This window comes from Bos indicus x Bos taurus, chromosome 16 (genome assembly GCF_003369695.1).
Source record: "Bos indicus x Bos taurus breed Angus x Brahman F1 hybrid chromosome 16, Bos_hybrid_MaternalHap_v2.0, whole genome shotgun sequence".
NCBI classification, from domain to species: Eukaryota; Metazoa; Chordata; class Mammalia; order Artiodactyla; family Bovidae; genus Bos; species Bos indicus x Bos taurus.
Genome location: NC_040091.1, coordinates 41,188,470 through 41,208,165, shown reverse-complemented (window position 1 = coordinate 41,208,165; position 19,696 = coordinate 41,188,470). Strand labels below are relative to the sequence as shown.

At 46.1% G+C, this 19,696-nt stretch overlaps 1 protein-coding gene across 2 annotated transcripts in view; it reads left to right on the top strand.

Annotated features, from left to right (window-relative positions):
- Positions 1-1,465: 1,465 nt before the first annotated feature.
- CLCN6 (chloride voltage-gated channel 6) overlaps positions 1,466-19,696 on the top strand; it is a 34,066-nt gene continuing 15,835 nt past the window's right edge. The window contains exons 1-10 of one of the 2 annotated variants that reach the window (XM_027564883.1): positions 1,466-1,779; positions 2,567-2,626; positions 8,610-8,675; positions 9,354-9,419; positions 12,027-12,093; positions 14,136-14,242; positions 15,264-15,390; positions 16,580-16,647; positions 17,927-17,985; positions 18,830-18,962. In XM_027564883.1, coding sequence (XP_027420684.1) covers positions 1,693-1,779; positions 2,567-2,626; positions 8,610-8,675; positions 9,354-9,419; positions 12,027-12,093; positions 14,136-14,242; positions 15,264-15,390; positions 16,580-16,647; positions 17,927-17,985; positions 18,830-18,962 — 840 coding nt within the window. In that variant the 5' untranslated portion in view covers positions 1,466-1,692. The remainder of the gene's footprint in view (positions 1,780-2,566; positions 2,627-8,609; positions 8,676-9,353; positions 9,420-12,026; positions 12,094-14,135; positions 14,243-15,263; positions 15,391-16,579; positions 16,648-17,926; positions 17,986-18,829; positions 18,963-19,696) is intronic. The other variant, XM_027564884.1, reaches the window with a different exon arrangement.

Here is a 19,696-nt window from a genome sequence, read left to right as displayed (position 1 = left end):
CTCCTCTACCCTAAAACATACACAAGTGTCCTTGGTACATGCAGGGTCAAGGAGTTGACTCCAGACTATGCTTTCCATCCTGAGGGATGCCCATTTTGATTCTGACCTAAAGCTCTAGTTTCTCTGAAAGGGATGAACACGAAGAGTAAGAAAGGGGAGTGTGTCAAGATCAGCCGAGTCTGGCCTCTCCTCAGAAAGCTAGCGAGTGAGTGCATCGTTAATCATCTGCTGGACCAAAACAGGAGCGGGGGAAGAGGCTGAACCGCCTACAAACTAACTGCTCCTTCATTTGTTCATGAAGACTTCTTAGCTCTGACCAGGCACTAAACTCGTTTCAGCATTTTTTCACTTAATCCATTTTAAGTTAGGACCCCAAAGGACCCTTTTGCAGCTGTGGATTCACATGTTTATCTCCCCTCTTCCCAGTTCCCTGAGACCAGAGCCAAGTATTCTGCCTACGGTATCCCAATGCCTGGCATCCGGTAGTAACAACTGGCACTCACTGGGCACCAACAGGCCAGGCACTGTTACACCGTTCTCAGAACAACCCTCCACCAATGGATGTGCGTGCTCAGTCAGTCAGTGTGTACAACTCTTTTTGACTCCATGTAGCCTGCCAGACTCCCCTGTCCATGGGATTTCCCAGGTAAGAATACTGGATTGGGTTGTCCTTTCCTTCCCTAGGGGATCTTCCGGACCCAGGGATCGCACCGGTGTCTCCTGCCTCTCCAGCACTGGCAGGCGGATCCTTTACCACTCAGCCACCTGGGAAGCCCCTCTGCCATTTGATGAGCACTTACTTAATCGGTGCCAGGCACCCGCAACAGTGGAGAAATACTGGAGTCCACCACTCTTAGAGGGGCCCGGGTGGGCACTTGTGTGCAGCCCGATGCAGTGGGCGTCGGGGACAGCAGTGCCAGCGGCCCTCGGCTCTTCTCAAGGTGTTCAGCCACTCTGGCACGCTGCGAACAGAATCACCGCGTCACTGGGTCACGGGTGGGGGCGGGAACCAAGGCCCAAGTCCGGTCCCAGGGCACTGGGTCACCACCCCACCTCAGGGCCGCTTCAGCCCTTAAGTCCCTCCGTCCAGGTTGGGGGCCGAAACTGATTCTCTGCTCCAGGGTTGGGGGGTCGCAAGGCAGTCAGTGGGGGCTACATTAGTCTCACCGAGGGCGCGCGCGCAGAGGGGGCTGGCCAGCCTCCACCGCTCCCCGCACCGCCCCCCCCCGCAAGAGCCCGCCCCCCGGTGGGTGGCCCCCAAGGCCCGGGTCTCCCCTGCGGGCGACGTATGCCTCGCCGTCACTCACCCTCTGGTCACTGATGACTCAGAACTAGCGGCCTCCGCAGCGGTGTGGCGGCTAACGAGGCTCCGGCGGAGGGGGCGGGGCTCGGGAGGAGGCGAGGCGCGGGTGTCAGGTTGCTAAGGGAGGCGGGAGCAGAGGACGGAAACCGCCCTCGCGGACGCCCGGAAGCCCCGCCCCCAACATGGCCGCGCCCAGAAGTCTCGTTGGAAGCCGGCCCTCCGCCGTCATGTGACGCGAGCCCTCGCCCCACCCGTCTGCAGCCACTCCCCGTCTCCATCCTCAAGCTCGAGAGGGCCACGTGACACTCCCGGGACCAGTCACGTGAGGCGCGGATCCTGGGTGGGAGGGGGGTTGGCAGAGGGGTCCAGAGTGGCAGTAAAGGAGGAAGATGGCGGGATGCAGGGGGTCCCTGTGCTGCTGCTGCAGGTGGTGTTGCTGCTGCGGTGACCGTGAGACCCGCACCCCGGAGGAGCTGGTAAGGAGCGGGTGGAGTCGGGCTGGGGAGGGGGCGGTTGCTAAGGGACTGCAAGAGGCGTTGCCGGGGGTGGGGCCGGGTCGAGCTAGGCCCGCAGGTGGCCGCGGGTGGGGCCTGGGCTCCTCACGCCGGGCTCTCGAAGCATCTGCACGACTTCACGTGCCCAAGTCTGGGGTCTTTTCTCATAAGCCCTCCCTGGAATCTGAGGGAAGATCTAGGCCAGCTCCAGTCAATCTCATCCATATTAATTTTTTAGTTTCCACCTAAAAGGAGTTTTGAATGAAACGAGCATTTTCAGAATGAGCCCCTTCACTGGACTTTGCATATCATGCCGCTGGCTTAGTTTTTCCAGCGCTCTGTCACTGTATCCTTCACCCTTTCTGGGTCACTGATAATCCAGCTTCCCTCTGCAAAGCACCCTGGGAAAACTTGAGTTGTATCCTCAGAGTTGACAAGTCTCTCCTGATGTAAGACTCCACGTGTTGTCAGAAGGAACCTGAATTCTTTCCCTCTTAAGCTGGCAGGTGACATCTTTGAAGTGTCCTGAAGATGAGTGGTGATTTGAAGAATGTATGGTAGGCGTGAAGAGCTCAGCTGATGACTGTATACCCTCACCACATCACCCCCATCCCAAAATGTTTTTGTTTGTTTGTTTTAGGTGTTCCCATTTGATGATAATGGCTACAGAGGATTTAGAAATTAGTAGCTGGTTTCAGCAAATCCTTCTGTCTCTTTCCACTTTTAAAAACATTGAAAGGGTCTCCCTGCTCTGTATTTGGTTTTCTAGACCATCCTTGGAGAAACACAGGAGGAGGAGGATGAGATCCTTCCAAGGAAAGACTATGAGGTAAGATTCTTAGATGCTGTCTGGGTAACAGAAGAAGTGAATGACCAGCTCACTTCAGACTTAAGCATTGGGATTCCAACCAGAGATGCTCTGTGACCTTCTCTCCCAGGGAGTGAGTAGGTAAGAGATAACTTCTTTGTCAGAATGGGCTGTTTAAGAAGCCCTTTTTTCACCTTAGCTTCAAAGCAGGGTCTGAGTGTGTCTCCAGGCTTTCATCAGTCTATTGCACCTTAACCTGGTTAGAGCATGTGTTTGCCATTAGACTGTTTGCTTTTGTAACTTGGAGAGACCCAGAGTCAAAGCCACTGACAGCATTTGCTTGTAAACATGTGTGAGCCAGGAAGCCTTGCTTTTCTTCTAAGAGAACTGAGTTTTCAGATGATTGTTTCCTGCCCAAGCAGCTTCTCTCGGAATTGTCAGTTCTTGGTTATAGTTCCTGACTTCATGCACGGGACTCAGAGAGAGAGAGTGTGTGTGTGTGTTTTGTGTGGTGGGGAGCAGTAGGGCCAGTGCTGCTGCTGCTGCTAAGTCGCTGCAGTCATGTCCGACTCTGTGCGACCCCATAGACGGCAGCCCACCAGGCTGCCCTGTCCCTGGGATTCTCTAGGCGAGAACACTGGAGTGGGTTGCCATTTCCTTCTCCAGTGCATGAAAGTGAAAAGTGAAAGTGAAGTCGCTCAGTCATGTCTGACTTTTAGCGACCCCATGGACCGCAGCCTACCAGGCTCCTCCATCCATGGGATTTTCCAGGCAAGAGTACTGGAGTGGGGTGCCATTGCCTTCTCCGAAGGCCAGTGCTGCTAGAGTATACCTTTTATTATTTAGTCAGCTTATAGTGACATTTCTGTGACTTTTGAAATGGCAAAAACAAGCCATGGTTGTGATAGAGGATTTTCATATGATTTGCAAAAAGAAGCTAGGGAAAAATCTACAATCCTGTTCATGAAAAGATGACTGTTCATTTTATTAAACGTCCTTTTCCGTGCCTTCTTTTAAATAACAAAGTGAAATTTTACTAAATACACTATTTTAACATGGTTTTCCCTCCCAGTTGATAACAAATTTTTGTTTATCAATAGATACTTTTCTGTAATTCATTTTTAAATGGGGAAATAGTATTTCATTATCTATGAAATAAGATAATGTTTTTTATCTGACTTTTCTGTGTTATGAATTGCATGGTGGTGACCATCCTTTCTTGTTTATCTTTAATTGCTTTCTTAGAACTAATTCTCAAAGTGAGATTAATCGTGTCTATACTTAATGACTTAAAAAAAAATAATACCATGTACTTTAAAAATTCAATATTCTAGAGCAGTAACATACCCAGACTAATTTTCTTTCTAATATCTTATGTACGCTTGCTGTAGAATTTAGTGTATCTATTATGATTAGTAGCTTCTCATGGAACTTTTTTTAAGTTCCATGAGAAGCTACAGATCATAAATGTAGACAAATGGGCAGAATAGTACACTGAAAACCCCCTGTACTCGTCACACAGCATCGTTCAGTCGTGCCTGACCGTGTTGCATGTGTGTGCCCATCCGCTTCCCCGGTCCCCTATTATCTTGAAGGAAAGTCTATGCATCATATCATTTCACCCATAAATAATTCAGTTCGAGTCTCTAGTGGGTAAGGACACTTTTTTTCCTATCATAAGCCAGTGCCATTTTCACACCTGAGAAATTCACAGTAAGTCCTTGATGTCAAACAACCAGTGTTTGGGTTTTCTAGTTGTCTTATAAATGTCATAAGTACTTTTTCATAGTTTGTTTGAGTTGGGTTCCAAGTAAGGTCCTAACCTTGCACTTGATACATCTTTTAAGTCAAATAGGTTTGAGATGAAGTAGATTCCACCTTCATCTTTGTTTTGTTTTGTTTCATCTTTTTTTTTTCCCCTTGCAATTGACTTAACAAAATAATTTTAAGAGTCTAAAATTTGCCAACTGTACCGCAGTGGCATAATGTGTTACTCTGATGTGAGTGCTTTTAATCAATCAAAAAGCACTATATCCAATGATGTATTGTCTCATATTTCTTCTTAAAAATTTATTTTATTTGGCTGCGCCAGGTCTTAGTTGCAGCAAGCGGGACCTTGAATCTTCGTCAAGGCATGCAAACTCTTAGTTGCAGCATGTGGGATCTAGTTCCCTGACCAGGGATGGAACCTGGGCCCCCTGCTTTGGGAGCATGGAGTCTTAGTCCCTGGACCATCAGGGAAGTCCCATAATTCTTAAATACGTGTTTGCTTGTACACAGTAGAAAGATTTGCAAGAATTAGTATGATAATCCATTTCATGCTGTCACCTCGCCGTCCCTCCTTGAACCTGGTGATATCATTCTAATGGTTACAACTGACACTGTCCCAGCCTTTATCCTCCTCCTGAGATCTCAACACTGCATGTCTGCTCCATTGATCTTCTGTTCCCTTCACTCTTTTTGCTAAATTGCACTCATGTCAGTAATGCATTTCCTCTCACCTGATATGCATATTTGTGTAAATTTTATGGGTTAATGTTCTTCCGTGTGAGTCATTAATATTTCTCAATTAACCATCTTCTTGAGAGCATCTGCTGTAAGAGCAAGTTAGTTAGGCATTGATTCAGAAAAGTCAGCTCAGATTTTATTTATGAGGGATCAACTAGAAAACCCTTCTTGCTGAAGATCTTTATAAAATGTGCTACTTCCTGCCTTAGTGGGCTTCCCTGGTAGCTCAGCTGGTAAAGAATCGCCTGCAATGCGGGAAACCTGGGTTCAATCCCTGGGTTGGGAAGATCCCCTGGAGAAGGGAATGGCTACCCACCCTGGTATTCTTGGCCTAGAGAATTCCACGGATAGAGGAGCCTGGCAGGCTACAGTCCATGGGCTCACAAAGAGTTGGACACAACCAAGTGACTAGCACACACAGTTCCTGCCTTAGTAAAAGTTCATTGTATGTACTTGACTTTTTCTTTAATAAGTTGGGGATCTTACAAGATGTTAGAATCCCCGTTTGACATCCATTCTCATTATAGATGGTTTGAATAATGTCAACTCCCTGTTTGTGGGATGAGACCATTCCCAAGGAGTATTGTTTTTCTGCATGCCACAGAACCTATAGTGCCCTTTTGAGGTAGAAAAAGGCACCCCCTTAGAGCTGAGGACTTAGAATTTCTAACAGGCCTCCCCTCTCTGAGTCATTTCAACGCCGACACCTCTGCTAAAGGCCCATCGAAGGTGCTTTTTGTGTGGGCCGTAAGATGCCTTCCTGAGTGAATTTGGGCTACACCTCAGTCCCCATTTGTGCCCTGTAGCCGAATGCCATGTTTGCTCATAACCATGGACATCAGCCCTGCAGCCTACCTATACAAGTTTTATTTTTAAAGAATTTTATTTTAAAGAAGTTGTTAGTTTCCCAAACCAAAGAGCAACATATACAGCAGAAATAACAGAAAATTAGTCATGACAAAGGAGAAGTAATTATCTGGTTTTAATAATAGATCATATAGTTCATGGGTACATGTTTACCAAATGTCAAATTTTCAAAGCTTAAAAAAAAAAGTTTGGTGTTCTTGTATTACAGTTCTTTCTAAATGCCCCTTTTAATAGCCTTATGGAGCTATAATTCACATTCTATACAATTTACCCATTTAAATTGTACATGCAGTGGTTTTTAGTATATTCACAGAGTTGCACAACTATCATCAAATCAATTTCAGAATATTTTCATCACCCGGAGAGAAAACATGCACCTGTTAGCAGTCACCGCCCACTCTTCTTGCCCCTGACCGTAGGCAAGCACTAATCTACTTTCTGTGGCTATACCTTTGCCTGTTGTGGATGTCTGCAAACCTTCTCAATGTTTATGGAGCCTAAGCATTATTAGAACCATCAAGCAAATAATTGCTAGTGATTTTTATACATATTGGGCATGAAGGATATCATATTTTTCAACATGTTAATTTTTCCCATTTGTTCCTAGAATGTGATGTCACTTAATTGATTAAAATGTGTGTGTGTGTACACATACACACATATATATGTATATGTGTGTGGACATACAGTTACCCCTTGAACAACATGAGTTTAAAGTGCTCAGGTCCACTTACATGCAAGTTTGTTGTTTTTGTTTTTTCCAATAAATATTGTATTTTCATTTTATAAATCTTTAAGTGTGGGGAAAAATTTGTGTTGCATTAGAGATCACAGTGTGTGGAATCTAAAGAACTAGGGTTGAGTCCTGATTCTATCCACATTATTTCAGCTTGTTGTCCTTGGTTGAGCCATTTATCAAATTCTTCATTTTTGAGGAAGAAATAGCAAAATGTGGATTTTTACCTGTGTGGAAAGTTGCTTCCCCTAACCCCTTTGTTGTTCAAGGGTCTACTGTATGTGTGTGCATATGTGTGTGTGTGTGTGTGTATGTAAACCATATATGTGTATATATATTACCACTAAATACACATATGTTTAATCATTCACTGATGGGTCTAGTTTCCCAGCAGAAATATTGTTTAATGGTTGGTTTTTTTTTTTTCCCCTGATTGTTTTTTTTTGTTTTATAATCAGGCAGACAATTTTGTTTTAATATAAAAAAATGTTCACCATATTTGCCAGGAAAATTTTAAGTAATATCCAGATGTGAGTGCCTACTGAAATACCACCTCAGAGTTAACCATTGTGAACGGTTTTCCCAAACGTTTTCTATTGTTTGCTGACATACAAATCTTTGTTTAATCAAAATAGGATGCTATTACACCTTTTAATCTACATCTGCCTTTATTTATTTATTTTGCATCTTGCCTTTTTAACTTAATCTTTGCACATTGGCCACATCTGTCCTTGAAGACCTGTCCAAATTCTTTTAATGGCTACATGAATGTGTGCGTGCTAAGTCTATTCAGTCGTGTCCAACTCTGTGCAACCCTATGGACTGTAGCCTGCCAGACTCCTCTGTCCATGGGATTCTCCAGGCAAGAACACTGAAGTGGGTTGCCATGCCCTCCTGCAGGGGATCTTCCCAACCCGAGTCTCTTACGTCCCCTGTATTGGCAGGCAGGTTCTTTACCACTAGTACCACCTGGGAAGCCCTATGACTACATAGTCTTGCATATTGGGTGGATAAAAGTTGATTTGATCAGTCACCTGCTGCTACTCCAGGACCCTTTTAGAAAAGGAATTTGGACTTTGGGTAGTCACAGAAATGGAATGAACTATCACATGTCACACCTGCGTTTGTTTAGCGGCTGACTCTGAACTCCTGTGTGGGAGTGTGGCCACCAGGCCAGTGTCCCAAGTTTGTTCACTAGCTGATGTGTAGGTAGCAACAGGTTATGGGGAGAGAGCACACAGCAGACTGTTTTCCTTTGGTGCCAGACTGCTACTGCTTGTGCATGATGTAGAAATAAAATCACTTCCTTTGAATTGTTCCTCAGAAATGTCCCTGGCACACCTGCAGATTGTTTGCGAAACTGCTGTGTTCCGTGAAGTTTAAGGAACTGTTTTAGGAGCCAGGCTGGATCTGTGCCTCTTCTAACATAAACTGGAAGTTGTTTTTTTTAAAACAGTCTCCACGTTTGTCTCGTGACTCACCTCTTTTTCACAGATCCTAACTGCAGAAGATACTTAAAATTAGACTTGCTTAATTAATTTGGTTCTGGTTAATGGAAGCATTTGTTCATTAATGGAGTAAGTTGGGTAACACCAGTGAGGGCATGAGGACTTTAGTGTTTGGCAGAAACAGGGCACTTAAAAATATGTAGTTTAAAACTTCCTAAAGCGTATTCACCTACAGGGGTGCTGCTGAAACGTCCATGTAAGTGATTTTGATTAAGAAGGACCTGAGGGCGTCCAAGAGTCTGTGTTTCTAACAAGCCCTTCCTGAGTGCTGCTCTGGCCATCAGTGCTTTGAGTGGTGGGAACTGGAAGGTTTATCCTTTCTAGGTTATGGTAATTCTTCTTATCTGCTTATAACTTTTTCTTTACTCACACATCCCTCTTTCAGAGTTTGGATTATGATCGCTGTATCAATGACCCTTATCTGGAAGTTTTGGAGACTATGGATAATAAGGTGAGTTCCTTATTGATCTTTTGGGACCAAGTAGGTTTTATGACAGCCTCTTTTTCTTTTTTTAATTTATTTATTTTAATTGGAGACTAATTACTTTACAATATTGTAGTGGTTTTTGCCATACATTGACATGAATCAGCCATGGGTGTACATGTGTTCCCCATCCTGAACCCCCCTCCCACCTCCCTCCCCATGCCACCCCTGAGCACTCTGTCTCATGCATCGAACCTAGACTGGTGATCTGTTTCACATATGATAATATACATATTTCAATGCTATTCTCTCAACCCTCGCCTTCTCCTGTAGAGTCCAAAAGGCTTTTCTATACATCTGTGTCTCTTTTGGACAGCCTCTTTTTTGTTCTAAATACTTTAGTGATTTCCTTAACCTTTGGACTCTTAACCCTTTTCATGGGATATTTATTAATACCATCTATTAACTAAATTAAATCTGTTAATTCCTTAGTCCTTCAACCTGCCAGCCAGCATGTCCACTGTCAGTGCACCTGGCCTGGCCCTTCGCGTTCTTCATTCTTGCATTGTAAAGCTTCCCTACCACACCAGACATCATCTCTGTGCTTGCTGTCCATGTGGAATTTAGTCTGAAACTGGTTGCCTAAGATGTAGTTCCCCGTTGCTGCCATCATAATCCTGAGTCATTCTTTTCCTTTGTGAACAGAAAGGTCGCAAGTATGAGGCAGTCAAGTGGATGATGGTGTTTGCCATTGGAGTCTGCACCGGTCTGGTGAGCAGGCGAGGAGATTGTGGGCCAAGGGGCAGCAGAGGGCAGAGGGCATGTGCCAGTCTGGCAGATAAGTCATTTGTCCTTCTAACAGAGAATGCCTTTTTTCTTTCTTTCTTTTTTAAGTGTAATCCTGATACTTTTTTTATACTTTTCAATTTCTGAAATGAAAGTGAGCCATGCAACACTGATGTCCTTTAAAGCACTTGAAGTCTTGCTCAAGACCTGTCCTTTGTTATGTGGTCCCATTAGGTAGATGGCAGAGTGGGGAGAGTGCTTAGTGGATGCTGAAGTCACTGTGCAGGGAGAAAGCAACATGATGAGAACGAAAGTGTGGCTATTATGCTCTTTGCTCGAGCACAGCATGCCAGTAAATAGGACATCGCGGATCTCCATGAACTCATTACGCCATCCCTCTTCCCTGAACACTGCTCATTTTACCTAGAAGGTAGAGCTGGCAGTTGTGGGTAGAGGAATACGCCTGAGTGCACAGGGTTCTGCGTCAGCACATTCACAGATGAATCCCAGACAAGAAGAAATCATGAAATATTGCCAAAGATTGTCATAGCAAAAGTCTGGAACCATAACTGCTGACTCACCGTGCTTCAACCCGGAGCAGAGAAGCTGGAAGAGTTAGTAGACAATCCAAATGATAAATGTCAAATCTGATTTTCTGACAATACATTGTTAGAAAAGGGGATTGTCTTCATCCATACAGACTGCTATAGCAAAAGTACCGTGGACTGAGGGGTTTAAACAACAGGCATTTACTTTTCATAGTTCTGGGGTCTGAAATGTCCAGGCCAACAGATCTGGTGTCTGGTGAGGGCCCAATTCGTCATTCACATATGGCCGTCTTTTTGCTGTGTCTTCAGGTGGCAGGAGAGGCAAGGGAGCTCTCTGGGGTCTCTTTTATAAGGACACTAATGCTATTCATGACCTAATTACCTACAGAGGCCCCCCCCCCACCTCCTAATTAGAGGAGGTTAGCATTTCAACATATGAATTTGGGAGTGGGCAGGGGAGACCACAAACATTAGCCCGTAACAGTGTATATGTATTCTTAAGCAGTAGCCTGTTCATCACCTTTCTCTAGAATTAACCACAGGTTTCAAACTTAATTCTAGATAACGTACTCATTAAGTGTAAATGCGTATTTAAACATAACATAGCCATAGGAACTGACCACAGGTTTTAATTTCAGATTTTTACTGTAGTAAATTCAGAGATGAAGGAACATCTTACTATTTAAGATTAATAGCATTCAGGAGGCCTCTTTGATAATGTTCTGCCATTGTGGGGAATCGTGGGCTGATTTAATTGTTTTATTTTGCTTTATAGTTTCCTGGTTGCAGATTACCTTGTAATAAGCATAGTCACTAGCCATATAGGTGTTAGTCTTTCTGCAACCGTCGTGTCAAACTCTAGCAACTTTACCGAACACCCTCCTGTTCTGCCTTAAGGCAGGTCTGAAAGCAGACCTGCCTTAATAATGTAGCAACCATCTCCTCTTGCTGCTGGCTCTCTTCTCCTTTGATCTGTCACTGTTTATTGTTTCAATATTTAAAAGCCCCCCAAGCACTGGTTTGTGGGAAGACCAGAGTTAAAGGCACAAAGCCTTTGATCCTGAATTCACATGGTCAGAAGTCTTCCCAGTTCTCTGTTAAGTCCTGAGCATGCCCTTCAGAGAGTGAGCTAGTGGAACAGGAGTGGTTTTCTCTTATTCACCAGGCTAATCATTGGCTATACAATGGTTATAAATCGAAGTCATGATTTATAAAATGGTAATAACAGAGTGCCAAAGAATCAATGCTTTTGAATTGTGGTGTTGGAGAAGACTCTTGAGAGTCCCTTGGAATACAAGGAGATCAAACCAGTCAATCCTAAAGGAAATCAGTCCTGAATATACTTTGGCTGCCTGATGCAAAGAGCCAACTCATTGGAAAAAATCCTGATGCTGGGAAAGATTGAGGGCAGAAGGAGAAGGGGGTGACAGGAGATGAGATGGTTGGATGGCATCATCAATGGACAAGAACTTGAGCAAACTCTGAGAGATAGTGGAGGACAGGAGCCTGGCATGCTGCAGTCAAGGTGGTTGCAAAGAGTCGGACATAACTTAGTGAATGAACAATAACATGTGCAACAGCCATATACTACTCCTGAGTAGGTACTGGCTTTCAAAGTAATATTCTGATACCCTAATGTTTTCTACACTTACCCAGCTAAGGATCACTGAAAGTGTGTTTGGCTTTCTCCTTTTGACCCTACCTTTGGGAAGAGCAGAGCAGGCCCTCACACGCCTCTGTACTATTTCTAAGCACTCTCAGTCTTCCTTGGTCTGAGGTTCTTTTTTTATTCTTATCCCTATGTGTTGTAACTCTCCTTCTGACAACTTAGCTACACCCCTTCTTTTGTCCTCAGAAGGGCTGTGGGACCAGACTCAGGTGGGGCACTCCTTGACTAAGGAAAGGCCTGTTCACACATGGCCTGTTGGTAGCATGGGTGCATGTGACCAAGGAGAACAAGCGGTGGGGGGTGGGGGGCTGTGTTTCCAGGGGAGTGCCTATGACAGTGTGGAAACTCAGGTGACAGCTCTTGTCCTCTTCCCAGGTGGGTCTCTTCGTGGACTTCTTTGCTCGGCTCTTCACGCAGCTCAAGTTTGGTGTGGTGCAGGCATGTATCCTTTACAAGGGTCACAGTGTTCCCCAACATGTGTGGTTGCTCACCCTGCTTTCCCATACAGAAATGAGTTTACAGACGTGATCTTTGAAGAGCTACTTATTGGCCACTTGTGATTAAAGTTTTGCATTATTATCAAAGGACACAGAGGAAGACTTGAATAGAAAGATGCTCATGGTCATGGTAGTAAGACACGAAGCCCAGATACCTGTTTTTTCTTATCAGTCTGTGAACTGATTGTGGTTCCAAGGAAAATCTCACTAGAATTGTTCATGGAACTTGAAAATAATTCTCTTCCTAAATTTGTGTGGAATCATAAAGAGCCCAAAGTATCTGAGACAGCTTTGAACAGCAGATGGGACTGGCCGTCCTAGATGTCAAGATTTACATAATTTAAGATATAGTAATTAACCCAGTGTCATATTGGTACAAGAACACCCAGTTAGACCAGTGGAAAGTAATAGAGAAGCAGAAATGGGCCCACACACATACAGCAATGCAGTGAGTGACAGAGTTGATATTATAAATCAGTGAGAAAGGATAGGTTTGTTAATAAAAGATGCTGGGAGATTGGTTACCCATCTGGAAAAATACAAAATTAGATTCTTACTTTGTACTATACATTAATTCCAGATGGATTAAAGATGTAAATAGGCAAAACAAAACTTGAAGAGACTGTGTAACGTCAAGACCAGGGAGTAATCTCTAAGAACTCCAGAAGGCATGAAGATCAATAAACTTGATGACATCAAAGTAAACATTCTGTTTATACACGCATCAAAAAAAAAAAACTCAGACAATAAAACTCCATAAACAAACTGAAAAACAAGTTTACAGCTTAGGAGAAGTGACTCTCTGTGCATTTAAGAGACAGATAATTAGTATCCATAATAGAGGGAGAACAGCAACTCAATTAAGAAAAAAGCCGAAAACAGCTCAGTAGAAAAACATACAAAGGATGTGAGCAGACAGTTCTCAGAAGAGGAAAATGACCTGTGGAAGAGCGCTTACCTCACCACCAGCAGGGAAGTGAAAGTTAAATACACAGGACGGTGCGCGTCCCTGACTCCTGTGGAAGAGCGCTTACCTCACCACCAGCAGGGAAGTGAAAGTTAAATACACAGGACGGTGTGTGTCCCTGACTCCTGCGTTTGTGTTCTAGGCGTGGCCCTCAGACATGCACAGAGATGTTCATTGCATCTCTGGGATTGCAGAACACTGCTGTCACAGCAAGATGGGAGAGTGGGCCAGTTGTAATTTAGATGGTGTAATTTCACATAGAAGTTAAAATGAACCAGAGCTTTTAGATCAACATGGCTAATTCTCAAAAAGTGTTGAGGGAAAGAGAGCAAGGGTAGAAGGTGCATCAACCGCAACGCCACTGTTTTAATTTCAGAAACACTCAGAACAGTATGGATGCACATGGACGTGTTCCGGGGAGGATGTGCAAGGGTTCACCTTAGGGGTTTCTTCCATGAAAGAGGGAGGGAGACACAAGGGGTTTTGTTGCTGTTTTGAACGGTATCTAGTGTTTGAATTTTCAAAAAGCACCTGGAGCAGATGTGGCTTAACACTGAGATTTGTTAAGGCTCTGAGGGTACAGATGTTTGTACATCTTGTAATGTTTGAAGTATTTCATGATTTTAAAATGGTTCCTAGTGTAGGAGACAAAGGCTTCCCTGGTGGCTCAACGCCTGCCCATGCAAGAGTCGCGGTTTCTATCCCTGGGTTGAGAACATCCCCTGGAGAAAGAAATGGCGACCCACTCCAGTATTCTTGCCTGGGAAATCCCTTGGACAGAGGAGCCCAGCAGGCTACAGTCCATGGGGTCGCGAAAGAGTCAGACATGACTTAATGACTGAAAACACCAATGAGAAGATATCTCAGACAGTTGTGTTTTTGTGAAGTTTATATGTGGAAAACAGGAAGATGTGCAGTAAGCAGCCCCCATGCTTCAGAGGAAGAAAAACTGCTTCATACTTAGTGGTGGCAGAACCGCCCCTACTGGCAGGCTCGTTTTCCTTAACCCCATTTCTGCAGCGGTGGAGGAGTGCAGCCAGAAAGGCTGTCTCGCGCTGTCCCTCCTGGAACTCTTGGGTTTCAACTTGACGTTTGTCTTTTTCGCAAGCCTTCTTGTCCTAATTGAGGTGAGGTGTGATGGGGGTGAGGCAGTGGGGGTCTTCTTGCTCATGAGGTTGTTGGGGAGTCCATTTTTCTCTATCTCCATTTCCGAAATGTCAAGACACTGATTTAGTGTCTTGTAGAAAAAGTGATCTCTCTTTCACTTAGAGAGGTTTTCTGAAAGTGGTTTCAGCCTCTGGGGAGATTAAAGGGGAACAATCTGGACTAGGAGGTTGCCTCTCAACCTTGACAGCACATTAGAAGAAACCCCTGGGGAATTGTGAAAACACCTTAGAATAACAAATGCTTTAAACCTTGCTGCTGCTGCTGCTAAGTCGCGTCAGTCGTGTCCGACTCTGTGCGACCCCATAGACGGCAGCCCACCAGGCTTTCCCGTCCCTGGGATTCTCCAAGCAAGAACACTGGAGTGGGTTGCCATTTCCTTCTCCAATGCATGAAAGTGAAAAGTGAAAGTGAAGTCGCTCAGTCATGTCCGACTCTAGCGACCCCATGGACTACAGCCTACCAGGCTCCTCCATCCGTGGATTTTCTAGGCAAAAGTACTGGAGTGGGGTGCCATTGCCTTCTCCGGCTTTAAACCTTAAAGAACTTTAAAAGTGACCAATACCCAGCTTAGACAAATGAGGTAAGAGTCTCCGGAAATGAAGGGCGGCATTTGGCTACCTGATGCGAAGAGCTGACTCATTTGAAAAGACCCTGATGCTGGGAAAGATTGAGGGCAGGAGGAGAAGGGGACAACAGAGGATGAGATGGTTGGATGGCATCACCAACTCGATGGACATGGGTTTGAGTAGACTCCAGGAGTTGGTCATGGACAGGGAGGCCTGGTGTGCTGTGGTTCATGGGGTCACAAAGAGTCGGACATGAACTGAACTGAACTGACTGACTGTTGAAAAGCCTCCCCTCGCAGGAGATGTTAAATCACCAGGAACTTGTTAGAAATGCATCAGGCCTACTGAGTGTGGTGCTGTCCAGGGTGAGCCCAGTGGGTTCTGAGTTTCTGAGTATGCCTGCTCTCCCCCTCAGCCAGTGGCAGCCGGTTCTGGGATCCCCGAGATCAAATGCTATCTGAATGGCGTGAAAGTGCCTGGAATCGTCCGTCTCCGGACCCTGCTCTGCAAAGTCTTTGGAGTGCTGTTCAGTGTGGCTGGAGGTCAGGAGGGTCTTTCTTTCTTCTTTTTTTCTTTTTTAAAAATATTTATTTGGCTGTGCGGGTCTTATTTGTGGTGTGCAAGCATCCTCAGTCGTGTCCAACTCTTTCTGACCTCGTGGACTGTAGCCTGCCAGGCTCCTCTGTTCCTGGGATTCTCCAAGCAGGGGTATTTGAGTGGGTTGCCATTTCCTCCTCCAGGGGATCTTCCCAACACAGGGATCAAACCCGCATCTCCTACATTTCCTGTAGGAGGCACCATTTCTTTACTGCACCATCTCAGAAGCCCTGTTATTTGCAGCACACAGGGTCTTTTTAGTTGTAGCATGTGGAATCTACTTCCTTGACCAGGGATCAAGCCCAGGTCCCCTGCATTGGGAGCTTGGAGTCTTAGCCACCGGACCACCAGGGAAGTCACAAAAGCATCTTCCTGACGTTTATCTTTCAAGCCTTCCAGGATTGAAGGCGACAAGAATCATTATGGGTGTACATTAAGCAGATGTGGCCTTGGAAGTTTCTACCCTCAAACAGATCTCTGCACTTTTTGTTGATGAGTTAGTTTTTAAATGTAAACGCTGTTAATAAGTTACCATTCAGAGCTGTCTGACCAGCGCACCATTGAGTTTCAAAGTAGAGCGACTATCTAGTTGGTTTGTGGAGTTGGCTTTTAGCAAAGTCAGCAAGATTTTTGTGCCAGATGGTAAATATTTTAGGCTTTGTGGGCCAAGTGGCAAAAAAGAGCTATTGTGTAGGTGCTTAAACTTACATAACCACTTCAGATGTATCCACTCAAGAACGTAAAAACCATTCTGAGCTCTTGGGCTGTATAAAAATAGGCAGCAAGCCTGTCTTGGCCCACAGGCTACGATTTGCTGACCCCCAATTTGGAATTTCAAGGTTGCTGCCGCTGCTGCTAAGTCGCTTCAGTCGTGTCCAACTCTGTGCCACCCCAGAGACAGCAGCCCACCAGGCTCCCCTGTCCCTGGGATTCTCCAGGCAGGAACACTGGAGTGGGTTGCCATTTCCTTCTCCAAAAATTTCAAGGTTACTTTCTCTTTATTTGATAAGGATTTGACTCACTGTTAGCAAGTCACTTGATCACCTCTGTTTTATAGTTGTAAAGAGAAAGGTCTATGTAACAAAAATTGTTCTGTGCTGATAGATTGTCTTGCCTTTTTCCACCTGTTCCCAGGGCTCTTTGTGGGGAAGGAAGGCCCCATGATCCACAGTGGAGCAGTGGTGGGGGCTGGCCTCCCACAGGTAAGGGTTGATGGGCTATCGGGGGCGGATTGGCCTTCAGAGTGGGCCTCCTGGGCAGGGACATGTCCGTAGTTAAAATCGGGAGAAAATCCATCAAGAGCACCCTAATGTGGCCTTGGGATCCATTATCAGTTTGGGTTGATGAGAAACTATGAGGTCTATCTCCCAGGAGAGCAGGTAGCTGGTACCTGGAGGTTGTATTGGGGCCCTGCAGGGTCCTGGGAGCAGAAATGGAACAGAGAGAGAGTTCAAACGAAAGTCACCCGGTGCTCCCACAGCCATTGCCAAGCGCCTGCACACAGGGTGGCTTGCAGAGCATCCCGAGAGAGGCTGGAAGCCTTGGCTATGATGGTTTCAGGCACAGGCCGATGCTGATACTGTTGGATGCGGCAAGGGAATAACAGCTGCTGTTCATCAGGTGCCATCTGGGCCAAACTCTCTTGTCCCATCTCCTCTCTTCTTTAAAGCCACTTCAGGGACTTCCCTGGTGAGTCCAGTGGTTAGGACTCTGAGCTTCCACTGCCATGGGCCTGGGTCCCATCCCCGGTCAGGGAACTAAGATCCCACAAGCCATGTGGCCCAACCAGAAAAAAGCCCCCTCGGGTTTAGTTGTCCTCATCAGCATCATTCCTAGATGAGGAGCCGAGGCTCAGGGAGGCCAAGGGGCTCACTCAGGACTCCCAGACTCCCCTTCTCACAGGCTGGTCCACAGAGGAAAGTCTCAGTTCCTTGTGAACTGTCACTTGTAGACAGTTTATGTCTCACATTCTAAGGGGAGGGAGTTGCTGCGGTCGCTGTGTTGTCCAGGAGAAGGAGAGAAGACCCTGTCGCCCAGAGCCCATCTTTTGATCTCTCTCGTTACTGCCTCATCTCATCTCCATGCACTGGCCTCTAGGAAGTAAGCCGAGAGGTAGAAGGAGGCCAGGCCGGGGCGGGGCGGTAGTCTGAGATTTTGTCAGGCAGTCACTTGGCTCTTCCCTGGTGACTGCCCCGAGCAGAGCTCACGTCTTCTGTAGCAGCTTTCAGTTCCTCTCCACCCTTTACCCAGCTGTCTCCCCTTTTCCTTTCAGACTTGTTGACTATGTACAAAACGCAGTTTCTGAAGGAATCCGGGGGTAGGAAAGAAGTTCCTCCTCAAAGTCAGCTCTTTTAGCAGGTGCTGTCCTAGACTCTCCTCCTTGTGGCTCCTGCCCAGGAGCGGTCAGGCTGCAGGGACTCCCAGTGCTGTGGCTTCCTGCAGCCTCGGGCCCCTCCCTAACTCTGTTTTCTCCTGTTCTAGTTTCAGAGCATCTCCTTACGAAAGATCCAGTTTAACTTTCCCTATTTTCGAAGTGACAGGTATGGAAAGGTTAGAAATTGGGGTGTTTTTTTTTTTTTTAAACAAGCTGTTTATTGCCACTGAGACCTTGTACCTGCTCTAACCAGGCTCATAGTCTCCCTGCCTTGGGTGGGCTGCATGCAGAACCCGACCATCAGGAAGTAGGTGGGCTTTGAATTATTTTTCTGAAAATTAGGAGCACAAGGGGCAAGCAGGCATCACAGCTTCTGTTTTGCCATAACCCAGGGCCTAGAAGCATCTCTGGCAACAAAGAACATGGTCCAAGATAAAAAATACAACCAAGAAAGTCCACTGGCATATTATCAAGAATGGAGTTTATTTACTTGGTCCGCCACTTCAGGCTTGGAAGGTCTCTGCACCCTGTGCGATTTGCAGGTGTTACTGACCTGCATGCCTGGCGAGGCCCTTGCAGTCAGGGGCCCACACCCAGGTTGGGGTCCACCTTCTCACCTTCCTGCCAGGTACTGTCACCTGTCCTTCTGCTTGCAGCCACACTTGGCCATTTTCTCTGGTATTGGGCTTTCTGGAAGGAAGGTCTAGGGAGCCGGTGGCTCAGTGGTGACACCGGAAGTCTTCGACCTGCCTTCTGAGAGTTCATGCTTGGAGTTGCTAATGTCAGGGAGCCTCCCGCCTGGCGGGGTTCAAATAGGGGAGAGCACCTGGCTGGTTCGTGAACTGTGTTCAGTGCTGAGTCACTTCAGCAGAAATCGAAGCCCTTTGTGAGCCCTGACTGTTCTTGGGTCTCGAGATAATAGAATGTCGGTGCATAAGGAAGTTAGAAAACTGCCCTTTGCAGCCTGAGGACTGTTTCTGAGATAAACCATCTCTCTCTCCACCCCTTAGAGACAAGCGGGACTTTGTATCAGCAGGGGCAGCTGCCGGAGTTGCTGCGGCTTTTGGGGCCCCCATTGGGGGCACCCTGTTCAGTCTGGAGGAGGGTTCGTCCTTCTGGAACCAAGGGCTCACATGGAGAGTGGTAAGGAGGGCCTTCCCCGAGCTTAACCACCCACCCCCACCCCAGGTTTCATCTGGACAACTCTTACTCGATACATTTACCAGGAGTTTTTTTTCTCCTCTTTCGCTGTTTACCACAGACATACTTTATGTACAGTCATAAATGTCTGAAAATAAAAGGAACAGAAAAGGTAGACCATGTCAGCACTAACCAAAATAAGGCTGCTGTCGGTGGTTCCGTGGTAAAGAATCCACCTGCCAGTGCAGGAGACTTGGATTCAATCCCTGGGTCGGGAAGACCCCTGGAGAAGGAAATGGCAACCCCCTCCAGTACTCTTGCCTGGGAAATCCCATAGACAGGGGAGCCTGATGAGCTGCAGCCCATGGGGTTGCAAGAGAGTCACACAACTGAGCAACTCAACAACAAAAAGTAATTTATTAGTGTTAAAGCAGACTTTGAGACAAGGGGAATTACCAAAGTGAATAAGGGACATATAGCAGTGGTAAAAGGCTCGATTTAATGGATAGTTTCAGGCTAACCTATAGTTTTGATGAGGCCACACTGACTTCCTTTGCTCTAGATGCCTATATCCTCCTATGGACTGTTCTCTACTTCCCATATTAACTCCTGTGGACTGTTCTCTATTTCCCATATTAACATACTTCCCGTCCCCAGTGAGACGTTACCCTCTTATGACGAACTATCTGACTGGAAACGTGAGACCAGCTGTGGTCCTGACTGAGCTCCTGTCTGCT